This window comes from Lampetra planeri, chromosome 62 (genome assembly GCF_965212315.1).
Source record: "Lampetra planeri chromosome 62, kcLamPlan1.2.h2, whole genome shotgun sequence".
NCBI lineage: Eukaryota > Metazoa > Chordata > Hyperoartia > Petromyzontiformes > Petromyzontidae > Lampetra > Lampetra planeri.
In genome coordinates, this window is record NC_136168.1 from 3,415,626 (window position 1) to 3,428,131 (window position 12,506).

The 12,506-nt window shown below is 48.2% G+C and overlaps 1 protein-coding gene and 5 non-coding genes across 9 annotated transcripts; all 6 read right to left on the reverse strand.

Moving 5' to 3' along the window:
- Positions 1-1,310: 1,310 nt before the first annotated feature.
- RPL17 (ribosomal protein L17) lies at positions 1,311-11,402 on the reverse strand. Of its 4 annotated transcripts, none has more exons than XM_078619292.1 (7): positions 11,295-11,402; positions 9,717-9,772; positions 8,483-8,523; positions 7,284-7,418; positions 6,032-6,130; positions 4,721-4,912; positions 1,311-1,427 (listed from the first exon to the last, which is right to left on the reverse strand). In XM_078619292.1, exons 2-7 carry the CDS (start codon positions 9,754-9,756, stop codon positions 1,380-1,382), a joined length of 555 nt encoding a protein of 184 aa, XP_078475418.1. In that variant the 5' UTR covers positions 9,757-9,772; positions 11,295-11,402; the 3' UTR covers positions 1,311-1,379. The 4 variants fall into 4 exon arrangements, with proteins under 4 accessions (XP_078475418.1, XP_078475420.1, XP_078475419.1 ...); XM_078619294.1 differs by having other exon boundaries at positions 11,250-11,343; XM_078619293.1 differs by having other exon boundaries at positions 11,191-11,313.
- Positions 2,960-3,036, reverse strand: LOC144736738 (small nucleolar RNA SNORD58). The gene has a single exon (XR_013588811.1). It is a non-coding gene; the product is annotated as a small nucleolar RNA SNORD58 (small nucleolar RNA).
- On the reverse strand, positions 5,850-5,926 carry LOC144736737 (small nucleolar RNA SNORD58). Its single transcript, XR_013588810.1, has one exon. It is a non-coding gene; the product is annotated as a small nucleolar RNA SNORD58 (small nucleolar RNA).
- Positions 6,482-6,558, reverse strand: LOC144736736 (small nucleolar RNA SNORD58). The gene has a single exon (XR_013588809.1). It is a non-coding gene; the product is annotated as a small nucleolar RNA SNORD58 (small nucleolar RNA).
- On the reverse strand, positions 7,762-7,838 carry LOC144736739 (small nucleolar RNA SNORD58). The gene has a single exon (XR_013588812.1). It is a non-coding gene; the product is annotated as a small nucleolar RNA SNORD58 (small nucleolar RNA).
- On the reverse strand, positions 8,766-8,842 carry LOC144736735 (small nucleolar RNA SNORD58). The gene has a single exon (XR_013588808.1). It is a non-coding gene; the product is annotated as a small nucleolar RNA SNORD58 (small nucleolar RNA).
- Positions 11,403-12,506: the final 1,104 nt, after the last annotated feature.

Sequence of the window (12,506 nt, forward strand, 5' to 3'; positions counted from 1 at the left end):
TGGACGTCGCTGACCAACGTAGAAAAAGGTTCAACAAAGACGAGCCGATGCAGGCAGCGATGAGAAGCTGCCAGAGGTGGGACAAAGTCATTGTTATGCAAGTCCAAGTCGAGTCGCAAGTCATCAAATTCATGACTCGAGTCTGACTCGAGTCCAAGTCACATGACTCGAGTCCACATCTCATAGGTGGGACAAAGTCATTGTTATGCAAGTCCAAGTCGAGTCGCAAGTCATCAAATTCATGACTCGAGTCCAAGTCACATGACTCGAGTCCAAACCTCTGGAAGCTGCTACTATTTTAGACACATGCAGGATGGACAACAGGAACATTAAGTGGAGGGGAAGACCTAAACTCAAGAGCGCGCTGTACACGTGACAAGCGACCTGCATCGTCTTCTATGGTGGAGGGGGCACAGCAAAACAGCCCCAGCCGTAGCTGCCAACTACTGTATTCATCAAATTCTGACCCGATGAAGCTCCCCAAAGAAATGAGAATCAGGTTTGATCACGGTCGGCTGCTCCCACGGATTCAAAATCCAGCATCTCGGCGGTCGCAGAGACCTTTGGTTTTGGGATGGGTGGCTGTCCATGACACAGCCGTGAAGATAGTAATAGGTTTTTACCCTTTCAACTGGTACAAAAACTGACACCTTTATACAAATCATGTTTGCAATAACCACAACACAAGCAGTCAAAATGCAAAAAGAAACAACTCTGATGTCTTGTATAAAGGTGTCAGTTATTACTATATTTTGCCACTGGTAAAGGTCTCGGTGTAAATGCTTACCCCGAGCTCTCAATACTGATAGTGCGCCGTCTTTGAGTTGTATGCTTTTGGCGTCACCTGGTCCAACACCAATTGAGACTAGGCTCTAAGAAAAGCTATCACAGTTGTGGACCGATAAGCTTCAAGGACAGTGCAAATCATCATCAGAGTAGTTTATTTTTGTTTGTATTTTGACTGCTTGTGTTGTGGTTATTGCAAACATGCCTTGTATAAAAGGTGTCAGTTTTTGTACCAGTTGAAAGGGTAAAAACCTATTACAATATTTTGCCACTGGTAAAGGAGGTCTCATAGTGTAAAAGCCGTGAAAATCTTGAATGTTGGAAGTACGGGCATCAACCCTTAAGTTACGACACCAAATACCCAGAGCATTGGTGTACATTTGGAAAGCCCAAATAATGTTGAGAACCATCCCAGGCATCCACATCGCAACTCCCGTGGCTTCACTCCAGATGCATGTTCAAGACACTGCAGATGATTATATACCGATCCGTCTCAAGGGAAACAAAACAGACGCACATATGCATACGTGACCACTTAATGTTTATTTTCAGTTAAGGTGTTTATTAAATCGACAAGGACGGGTGGGAGATGTCTATTCCCGGGCCATGAGCTTCTGTTTCTTCAGCTTCTTCTGAGAAACCTGTGGTGGCAAAAACGGATAAAGTCAGAACTGCAAATAACACATGAAGAGCGAGAAAAGCAGGGTGTGCAGTTTTTTTTTACGGAGGCAAAATTAAATATCACAATCTTCTTCCTCCTTCCCCTCTGCCCCGAAGGAGACTCCCCAAACACAGTTAGTCAAGCGCACAGGCGGTTTCAGGTTTAAGCCCCTGTCTCACAAGATATTCCAGTTCGGTCTCAAGTTATAGTTACAGCAAGTCTCGTAATTGGGAAGTTACAGATTCAAATACCCTATTTGGTTATCTTCACCCCCTAATCCCCTCCCCCTCCTTGGGGGGGTCGATGAAAATAAGTAACCACTCTGTACACTATGAGAACTCCTTTACCAGTGGCAAAATATAGTAATAGGGTTTTACCCTTTAAACTGGTACAAAAACTAAGAGAAGCTGTCTCGGGTGTGGACCAATCAACTTCAAGGACAGTGCATATCATTATCAGAGTTGTTTCTTTTTGTTTGCATTTTGACTGCTTGTGTTGTGGTAATTGCAAACATGATGCCTTGTATAAAGGTGTCTGTTTTTGTACCAGTTTAAAGGGTAAAAACCTATTACGAACCACTTTGTTTGAGAATAGGTTTTCCACTTTTTTCTGGCAACAAAACAGGTGTTAAGATGTTAAAACACCAAACAGAAACCTTTTAGAAGGAATTATGTCTGTGTTAACCACAATACTTGTGGTCAGAATGCAAACAAAACACTGATAATATATGCATTGTCTTTGAAGCTGATTGGTCCACACCAAAGACAGCTTTCTTTCACAAGCCGTGTCTAAAAACGGTGTTAGAACAGAGACGAGGCTTGAAAGAAAGCTGTCTCTGGTGTGGACCAACCAGTTTCAAAGACGATGCATATATTTATCAGAGTATGTTTTTTAATCTTGATCTGAAGCTTAATCTTGATTTGAAGCTTTCGTGACTGCAGGAATCCATTCCCTTTGGTTCTTTCGGTAAATTCACGTAGGTAGGAATATAATAAAAACAAATCACGACGTTGTGATTGCAACACAAGCAATCATCATCAGGTGGGAACACCACAGCAATATCTTTTTTTGCGCTGAAGTGGGAGCGTTTGCATTCTGACCACAAGTATTATGGTTAATGCAGATATGATTCCTTGTAAAAGGTTTCCGTTTGGCGTTTTAACATCTGAACCCCTGTTGCCAGAAAAAAGGGGAAAACCTTTTCTCATATTTCGAACTCGCATAGGAGGTCCCATGTTGCACACTTAGTGTTTGTATTGAGCAACTTGTTCCCTACAACAGGGACACGTGCGATTTCCACCACTGGTTCCAGGCTGTTGACCCCCTTATGCAACATTTAGAATGCGTTGACTTTCGTGAACGCTCATAAAATACTCTCCCAGCCTCCTTCCACGACGCTTCCAATGCACAGCTTGTGGATTTGCTAAAGCCTCTTTGGAAACGCTGAAGCTCAAGCCCCAAGGGTCGAGGGAGGGAGGGGGGGGGGTCCCCATGTGGACACGTGCGTCTCGAGTAGCTCAGCCGTTTGGTAACGCGGAGGTTGTTTTCACGGTGAATCCAAAGGTGTCCTAAGTTGGTCATCATAGCCACTCGAAGCGACGCACGCGCCAGACAGGTGGGGGGGGCAGCACTCGGGATATCATCCCCACTGAGGGTGAGTACAAGCGCTGTGGTGAGGATGGCAGCCTCCCGCCCCCCCCCCCCCCCCCCCGACGATGGCTATGGTAAAGTCACGTATAAAGATAAAATACTACTACGTTTCGATTGCAACACAATCAATCATCAGGTATAAAAGAAATAGCAACAAAAATCTAACCAGAAAACTATAGACAGACATAAGCAGGCAGATATCACAAAGATACATAGAGAGAGAGAACACACATCGGCACACATACGTGACTTTACCGCAAGAACCAAAGAGTAATTCCTGCAGTCACGAAAGCTCCAAATTAAGATTGATGGCTATGGTGAGGACGAGTTTTACGGTGAGGTCGAGGGCTAGGTGGCGAGGACGAGTTTTACGGTGAGGTCGAGGGCTAGGTGGTGAGGACGATGACTACGGTGAGGTCGAGGGCTAGGTGGCGAGGACGAGTTTAACGGTGAGGTCGAGGGCTAGGTGGTGAGGACGATGACTACGGTGAGGTCGAGGGCTAGGTGGCGAGGACGAGTTTAACGGTGAGGTCGAGGGCTAGGTGGTGAGGACGAGTTTTACGGTGAGGTCGAGGGCTAGGTGGCGAGGACGAGTTTAACGGTGAGGTCGAGGGCTAGGTGGTGAGGACGAGTTTTACGGTGAGGTCAAGGGCTAGGTGGTTAGGACGATGACTACGGTGAGGTCGAGGGCTAGGTGGTGAGGACGAGGGCTAGGTGGTGAGGACGAGTTTTACGGTGAGGTCGAGGGCTAGGTGGCGAGGACGAGTTTTACGGTGAGGTCGAGGGCTAGGTGGTGAGGACGAGTTTTACGGTGAGGTCGAGGGCTAGGTGGCGAGGACGAGTTTTACGGTGAGGTCGAGGGCTAGGTGGCGAGGACGATGACTACGGTGAGGTCAAGGGCTAGGTGGTGAGGACGATGACTACGGTGAGGTCAAGGGCTAGGTGGCGAGGACGAGTTTAACGGTGAGGTCGAGGGCTAGGTGGTGAGGACGATGACTACGGTGAGGTCAAGGGCTAGGTGGTGAGGATGATGACTACGGTGAGGTCGAGGGCTAGGTGGCGAGGACGAGTTTAACGGTGAGGTCGAGGGCTAGGTGGTGAGGACGAGTTTTACGGTGAGGTCGAGGGCTAGGTGGTGAGGACGATGACTACGGTGAGGTCGAGGGCTAGGTGGCGAGGACGAGTTTCATGGTGAGGTCGAGGGCTAGGTGGTGAGGACGATGACTACGGTGAGGTCGAGGGCTAGGTGGCGAGGACGAGTTTAACGGTGAGGTCGAGGGCTAGGTGGTGAGGACGAGTTTTACGGTGAGGTCGAGGGCTAGGTGGCGAGGACGACTACGGTGAGGTCGAGGGCTAGGTGGCGAGGACGAGTTTAACGGTGAGGTCGAGGGCTAGGTGGCGAGGACGACTACGGTGAGGTCGAGGGCTAGGTGGCGAGGACGAGTTTAATGGTGAGGTCGAGGGCGAGGTGGTTAGGACGAGTTTAACGGTGAGGTCGAGGGCTAGGGGGCGAGGACGAGTTTAACGGTGAGGTCGAGGGCTAGGTGGTTAGGACAAGGACTACGGTGAGGGTGACGAGGGTTATGGCGAGGGTGGCCAACGCCGCGCGACGGCTGTGCTCACCTTCTTCTTGGCGGCCGCCTCCTCCTCTGGCTTGGGCACGACGTGCTCCTTCTCGGTGAGGATCAGCTCGATGTGGCACGGCGAGCTCATGTAGGGGTTGATGCGTCCGTGCGCGCGGTACGTGCGGCGCCTCATGTGGGGGGCCTTGTTCACCTGGATGTGCTCGATCACCAGGGAGTCCACGTCCAGGCCCTGCGGCGGGTGGGCACACGCAAGGCCAGTGTGAGCGAGAGGATGCGGCAAGAGCGGTTTTTACGTCACGTGTGTTGGACACCTTTGAATGCTTGCGAGTAGCCAACCGTGCTAATCAGGTGCGAGGATTATCACGGCTTGGAGGAGAGGTGCGAGTGTGTGAGAGGGGCGGGTGAGGATTGGTGTTGGGGAAAGGAAGTGTGAGTGGGCGAGTGAGAGTAGTAGTGCGAGTGAGGTGAGCAGCGGTGTGGGTCAGGTGTGAGTGGGGAAGCGAGAGGGGGGGCGAGTGAGAAGGTGCGGTAGCAATGAAGAGCTATCGATAGGTGTAGCAACCATCAGCACTACCAAACCACCACAACTCACCAACTGGTACCATCAGCGTACTGTTTAACGATCAACGGCACCAACAAGCATCCACTTGTAAAAACTAGCACCTCAATCACCAACAACCACCCAGCCACCAATATAACAACCACTAATACCAGCTACAAATCCAAAAGTACTATAATACTGTACAATTATATAACGTCAGTGGGTTGTAAGAAACATTTGAAGACAGCAATCATGTACATAATCTTGGAACCCAATCACCGGTTAAATAACCACCAAACACACCAGCCAAAGGTATAACCTCCATCACAATGCTGTTAGGTTGAGGCTCAAGGAACTAACAAGGCAGTAAATAGGAAACAAGATCGAGGTGATACAAACAAGGCAAGTAGAAGAGAGTATAGATTCGTGATGCGTGCCGAGAACCTTGAATGGCGACAACTCGCTGAGTAGCGAAGGTTGTTCGACCACCACACGACTCATTATCCAATCGACAGTCAGACGGTGGGGGGGAACGACAGTGGCGCACGTGTCCACACCGCAACCAGCACAACCACCAACCAGCACAACCACCGTCCACCCCACCACGGCCAACGTCTGCACTCGAGTGGCTCAGCCATTTGGTAACGCGGAGGTTGTTTTCACGGTGAATCCAAAGGTGTCCTAAGTTGGTCATCATGGCCACTCGAAGTGCCGGCCGCAACCCCGACCCAACCCTCCCCTCGCGCCCCACTCACGGCTCCGACCGTGTCCCCCGAATGCCCCCACCACGACCACCTTGCACCTCACCTTGAACTCAGCGTTGCTCTCGGCGTTCTTGAGCAGCTGCAGGAGGAACTCGGCGCTCTTCTTGGGCCAACGGCCCTGTGTCCAGTCCCATGCTTTGGCCTGAAGGACGATCACACACACGAACACACACACGAACACACAGACGATCACACACACACGAACACACAGACGATCACACACACACACGATCACACACACACACACGATCACACACACGATCACACACACACACGATCACACACACACACACACGATCACACACACACACACACGATCACACACACACACACACGATCACACACGATCACACACACACACGATCACGCGATCACACGATCACACGATCACACGCACACACGATCACACACACACACGATCACACACACGATCAGCACACAAAAAACGGTGCAATAGGTGCCACCAACGCAAACGCGGCCCAGTTGCTTTCGAGTGGCTCAGCCGTTTGGTAACGCTGAAGTTGTTTTCACGGTGAATCCAAAGGTGTCCTAAGTTGGTCATCATGGCCACTCGAAGCAACGCGCGTCGGTGCGTGGCGGAACACAATATGCCAGGTCCATTCCCCTCGCACTTCTCTTAAAATTAAGGAATTATTCTCACTTGGTTTTATTTTTATCGTAACTTAGTAGATGTAGGTGTAAAACATTCTTCCGCAACCCCGTCATTAAGCAGTGTCTAACAAAGTTAAAGGTGCATCCCTGAAAGTTCTTCCTCACTGCCACTGCTGGCAGAAGGGCCTCCACGATAAAGATCTGTGCAAAAGTGCCCTTAGAGGGTATATTGGATTTTAGATTTGAAGCTTTCGTGATTGCAAAGATTCATACTCTTAGGTTTTTTCGGTAAAGTCACGTAGGTAAAAAATAAAAATAATATAAGTAATAATATTAATAAAATAATAAATCACGACGTTTCGGAGGCAACACAAGTCTCCGTCATCAGGTATATTGGATCTACTCTTGCATGAAGGGGGGGGGGGTAGAGTACCCACACTTTACCTCACCACCCTTACCCATCGACTATGGCGTTCCCATTGATGGGCACAGGCAGGCAAATGTAAGAAACGTTCCCCAATGTTTCCACTGCTACGACAGTTAAGACGGAATCTAACCGTCGAACGCATGCAATGCAAGTGCACAGCCCGCCTTCTCTCAATTCTCTTAGACGACTCAGGCCCACGCACGTACGGGTAACGTGCCCGACGTCTGTAAACGGGCGAAAGAAACCGGTGTCTCACCTGGGCACAGCGGCCCACGCCACCGTTGTAGCGACGGAAAGGGACGCACTGCTTCATGAGGACCACATCCTTCAGGTACTTGGTTGCCTTGCGGATGTGCATGCCCTTGATGGTGTGTGCTGTCTCACGGGTGTTCTGGTCAAAACAAAAGCATTCAATCAACAACAATCGGATTAAGGAACTTCACAATAAACTTTTTTTTTTATTTTACAAGTTAAAGTCTCACTGAGCTACATAGCTTTTGCAGAGAGCGACCTGGCCACAAATGAGAGCTCAACCAAGTGGCCGATCACGTAGAAATGCATAGCAGCAAAATACTCTAATAAAGCGGACAAGCACCAGTGTGTCCTTTTGGCTGGCGATTCCATTGACTGTTGTTCAACTATGTACAATTGTTGCTTTAACCACGCTAATTTCTCGCATAAGCATGCACCCCAAACACGATCTACCACCGCAACACAAACCGCCTGCCTTTCGAGTGGCTCAGCCATTTGGTAACGCTGAGGTTGTTTTCACGGTGAATCCAAAGGTGTCCTAAGCTGGTCATCATGGCCACTCGAAGCGACGCGTGCATGCACGTGGTGAAAGACGAAACTATGCACGTTTTCTCTCAAATATAATTCAACAACCTAGGAAATGCACAGAAGTCTAGTTTCAATTGCTAAATTACAACTCAAGGGATCATCCAGGCAAAATCTTTTTTTATGAACAAGTCTTGTTATTGGAAGCATGTTTTAAATGACAATGACTAGTAGTATGCAAATACCTTACATCATTTATTTCATTTGCATGGGACATGGGTCTTCTTGCGCATATTTCAGTTTGCTTCATTGCTGTGTTTTAATTTTGTTTGCCACTGTTGTCCCACGTCACCATAATGAGACCAATCACGGTATTTCTCGAGTTCTCGCTTAGTTACAAAAAAACAACTTGGACTTGATTTCTGTTAAAGAACAATTTTTTTTTTAATTAAATGTTCCAAAAACTTAAGTCTTCAAGATTCAGCAAGGCTTTCAAAGTAGCACATTCCAATATTAACACCGTGTTGTGGCAAACGGGATGGACTGCAGCATTGCAGGACGTTATAGGGCATGGCAACAGCATGGAGGTGCCTTCATTCCAGCAGTGACGATGATAATAATGATGTTGGTATCGGCAACTAACAAACGCAAAAAAGTGTGGCTCAAGCAAATTCTTACCTTGAAATGGACGCGGAGATTTGATCCCCTGGCCTTGCAGGCTGTGGCGTGAAAACATAAGTAGGGGATGGGGGGTAACACACGCGTATACACAGGGGTAGAGACATGCGCAAACACGGACATGCAAGCGAACACACGCACACATGGGTAGACCACACAGGATAGAACACACGCAAAAACCACGTGCACACACGCAGACACAACAAGATTAGAGATCAGAAGAGGTGCAGTACTGGCCACTTTTCAGCCACCCATAGCAGGTTCAGGGCACGCAAACAGAGGGGCTGCTCAGAGGAATGGTAACGCAGTTGTTATTTTCACGGTCAATCCAAAGGTGTCCTAAGTTGGTCATCATTGCAACCCATGCTGCTGGGAGGGGCCCACTCCCTGCACCATCCAACACTACTAGTGTTGCGGAGAACGAAGCGGAGAGAAAAGTTCGATGGAGGATGCAGTGTCTTGGACGATGACACCGAGTGTAGGGATCGATTTAAAGCTTTCGTGACTGCAGGGATTCATCTTCTTGGTTCTTTCGGTAAAGTCATCACGTAGAAGGGAAATAATAAAATAATAATATAATAAAACATAATAAAATAATTCTCACGACGTTTCGGCCACAACGCAAGCAGCCGTCCTCAGGTGAAGAACAGGTCTGTCGGAAAGACAGCGTCTGAATGAGCTGTCTTTCCGACAGACCTGTTCTTCACCCGAGGACGGCTGCTTGCGTTGTGGCCGAAACGTCGTGAGAATTATTTTATTGTTTTATTTTATTATTTCCCTTCTACGTGACATTACCGAAAGAACCAAGAAGAAGAGTGTAGGGAATCAAGTGACAGGAGGTAGAATCGAATGGTGAATGAGCTGGAGACGGAACGAAATGAGGTCTGCAGAGGAAGGTGAACGATTTGAAGCTTTCGTGACTGCAAGGATTCATACTCCTAGTTCTTTCGGTAAAGTCACGTAGGTAAAAAATGAAATTAAAATTAATAAAAAATAAAATAATAAAAATCACGACGTTTCGGAGGCAACACAAGTCTCCGTCATCAGGTGATGCAGCAAATCTGGCTGTGACGGTCCCACCTGAATGAGGGAGACTTGTGTTGCCTCCGAAACGTCGTGATTTTTATTATTTTATTAATTTTAATTTCATTTTTTACCTACGTGACTTTACCGAAAGAACTAAGAGTATGAAGGTGAACGCGTTGGTGCCGTCCCACCCCCCGGCGAAACTTACATTTGGTGGGATTCTCGGGGTCCAAGGAGTAGCGCCCCATCTTCCTGACTCAGGGTCTGTTTTGGGCACAAAATTTAAAACAAAACCGTGGGTCAACATCGGGCAGAAAATACAATAGGGGAACACCTCTTAACCACAAAAGGTAAACTTGATCCACCAAAGATCCCCCCCATTCCCCCCCCCGTATAGCCTGCAGATGATTGTTTGCGAGCAACTGAGATACCAGAACGGCACTGGAGGGGGGTGGCCAACACCACGCCCGGCCGCCTTTGTCTCCCGAACTGGCGATATTTACACGCCAACACCGGTTACTCATTTGAGGTTGAGTCGATCTAGGTGAGGCCCAGGACCGGTTCAAATTATCGTCACTGGTGACCAGTTGCCGAACACACACACACACCACACCTTGGGGGTGTACCCTGGTACGGATCCAAGCGACAAGATGATCCCACCGATATACGTGGGTCACACCTCGTGGCATGCCATTCATCCCAAGTGAAAATGCCTCCTACTCGCTTACGGTTTTGACTTTAAAGCCGTCCTAAAACAATCAATCGGCTTGCTGGTCTCGTGCAAATGTGTTCTCGACGCCACTCGAGTTTTTTTTAAGTTTATCGGTTTCGAGAGCTAACTCACCCATGTCAAAAACGGCCTCATTCGCAAGGGTAACCACAATTACAAAACACGCAAATAACACGGCAGAAACAGGAGTGATGCAAACATTTCCCTCCCTTTAAGTGGTGAATTGCGGCCAAATAGCTTAACAGGAACCACGCAGCGACGCTGATTGGCATTCATCCAGCAGTGGATTTACAAACGCTTGCTGTACCCACGTTACGCATCATCTTAACCGGAAAGCCCACTTTGAATGGTTGATCTGGGATTAACATCGCGTACATTTTCACAACCACCTAGATAATCACGCATAGTAACCTACAACTACCTAATATGCGTGCTTGTGCTACCAAGGGTCTCTGCCATGCATTACCATCTCAACCACTGCCTAGAGCCCTAGACCAACATACGCCTCTCTTAGGTAAACTGCTCCGTGATATTGTTAGAGACCTACCCCGTCTCGCATTGAGGCTCTTTCTTAATACTCTGGTTGCCGACCCTTGGACGCTGTGGCCAACAACCCATGCCGAACGTTCCAGCCGGTCGCGCAGGCTTATCCGGCATAGCGACCCATAGGCCCCGAAACTGCTCGGCACGATAATTTCAACATCTCGTAATGTCCACAGCGGGACTTAAAATGTGTTTTTGTTTATCGCCTCAGTGAAAGTCACCCGAGACGCCGCGCACTAACTTACACAGGTGTTAATAGAGAAAGTGTTAAAGTGATATATAATCGCTTTGCCACAAGGCCGGTGTACGATTGTACGAAACCCACACACACACGTACAGAATAACGTCGCGAACAAGCGTAATCACGAAACGTCGCGTCGTACACCATCGCCCTAAAAAGCTAACTTACTCCTGCGCACAAGCATCGCGAAATGGAGAGCAAGCGCGGCCTTAATGACGGCGGATTACATCGGATTGAGTCAGAGGAGAGCAACGCAACGTAGCCGCCATTACCTCGAGCCGCCGGAAAAGGAGGGGGTGGCGCGGTGTCTTGTGGGATAACGAGCGCCCCCTGTGTGTGTGGAGGGGGTGGTGGCGTCCAAGTCTCGCGAGAACGCGAGGAACGAGAGCGGCCGATCGAGGCTTAGTATCGCGAGACTTGGGAGTGGCGGGGGAATTAGTGGGGGGGGGGGTAGTCGCGAGTGACGTCACGCGGCACGTTTTAATTAAGATTCAGAATATTTGATTTAAACTGTTAGGAGGAATCCGATGAGCTATAAAGCTCTTATATAATACGGGTGATTTTTTTGGGGGAGGTTAGATCGCGTAAATATATAAATGTGTCGTCAAACCCGCCACCATCTGACACAGCCAAATAGGGGCCATCCATAAATGACGTCACGCACCTAGGGGGGGGGGGTCAGACATTTGTGACGATGTGTGACGAGGGAAGGGGGTTTGAGAAACGTGACGTCACATGAAAATGCGCAACTTTAAATAAATATAGACAACACGTTCTACTTAATTAAATCGACTTTATTAAATGTTTTCTCCTACAACATCAGAGTGCAGCGCCACATTAAATACGCACTACAATGACAATCGTTTAAAGCGATTTGAAGCATGTTTTATTGTCAAAATGGAAATATGGTTTCGGGGGGGGGGGGGGGGCAAAGCTTTGTGACGTCATATTTGAGGGGGGGTCTGACTTTTTGTGACGCCGTGTGTCGAGGGGGGGGGGGTGTTCAAAAATCGTCCAAAATCGCGTGACGTCATTTATGTACGACCCCTTATTCATCCCACCACGATGCAATATTGGCAGTGATTACGGGCTACGATTCGATTGCAGCATTTAATCCAATATTATCGAGCTATAACGTGCACATACGAGCCTGTAGTGGCTCGAGGGTTCCCATTAATCAATCACAAGGCAATGTTATTGATGAATATGTTGAGTTTGGGAATCGATTATTGACTGTGGGCGAGTGCTTCAAATCGCTTTAAACTATTGTCATTGTAGTGCGTATTTAATGTGGGGCTGCACTCTGATGTTGTAGGAGAAAACATGTATTAAAAAGTTCTAGATTTGAAGCTTTCGTGACTGCAAGGATTCATATTCTTAGGTTTTTTCGGTAAAGTCACGTAGGTAAAAACATTAAAATTAATAAGACGGAAGCTTGTGTTGCCTCCGAAACGTCGTGATTTTTATTTTATTTTACTTTTATT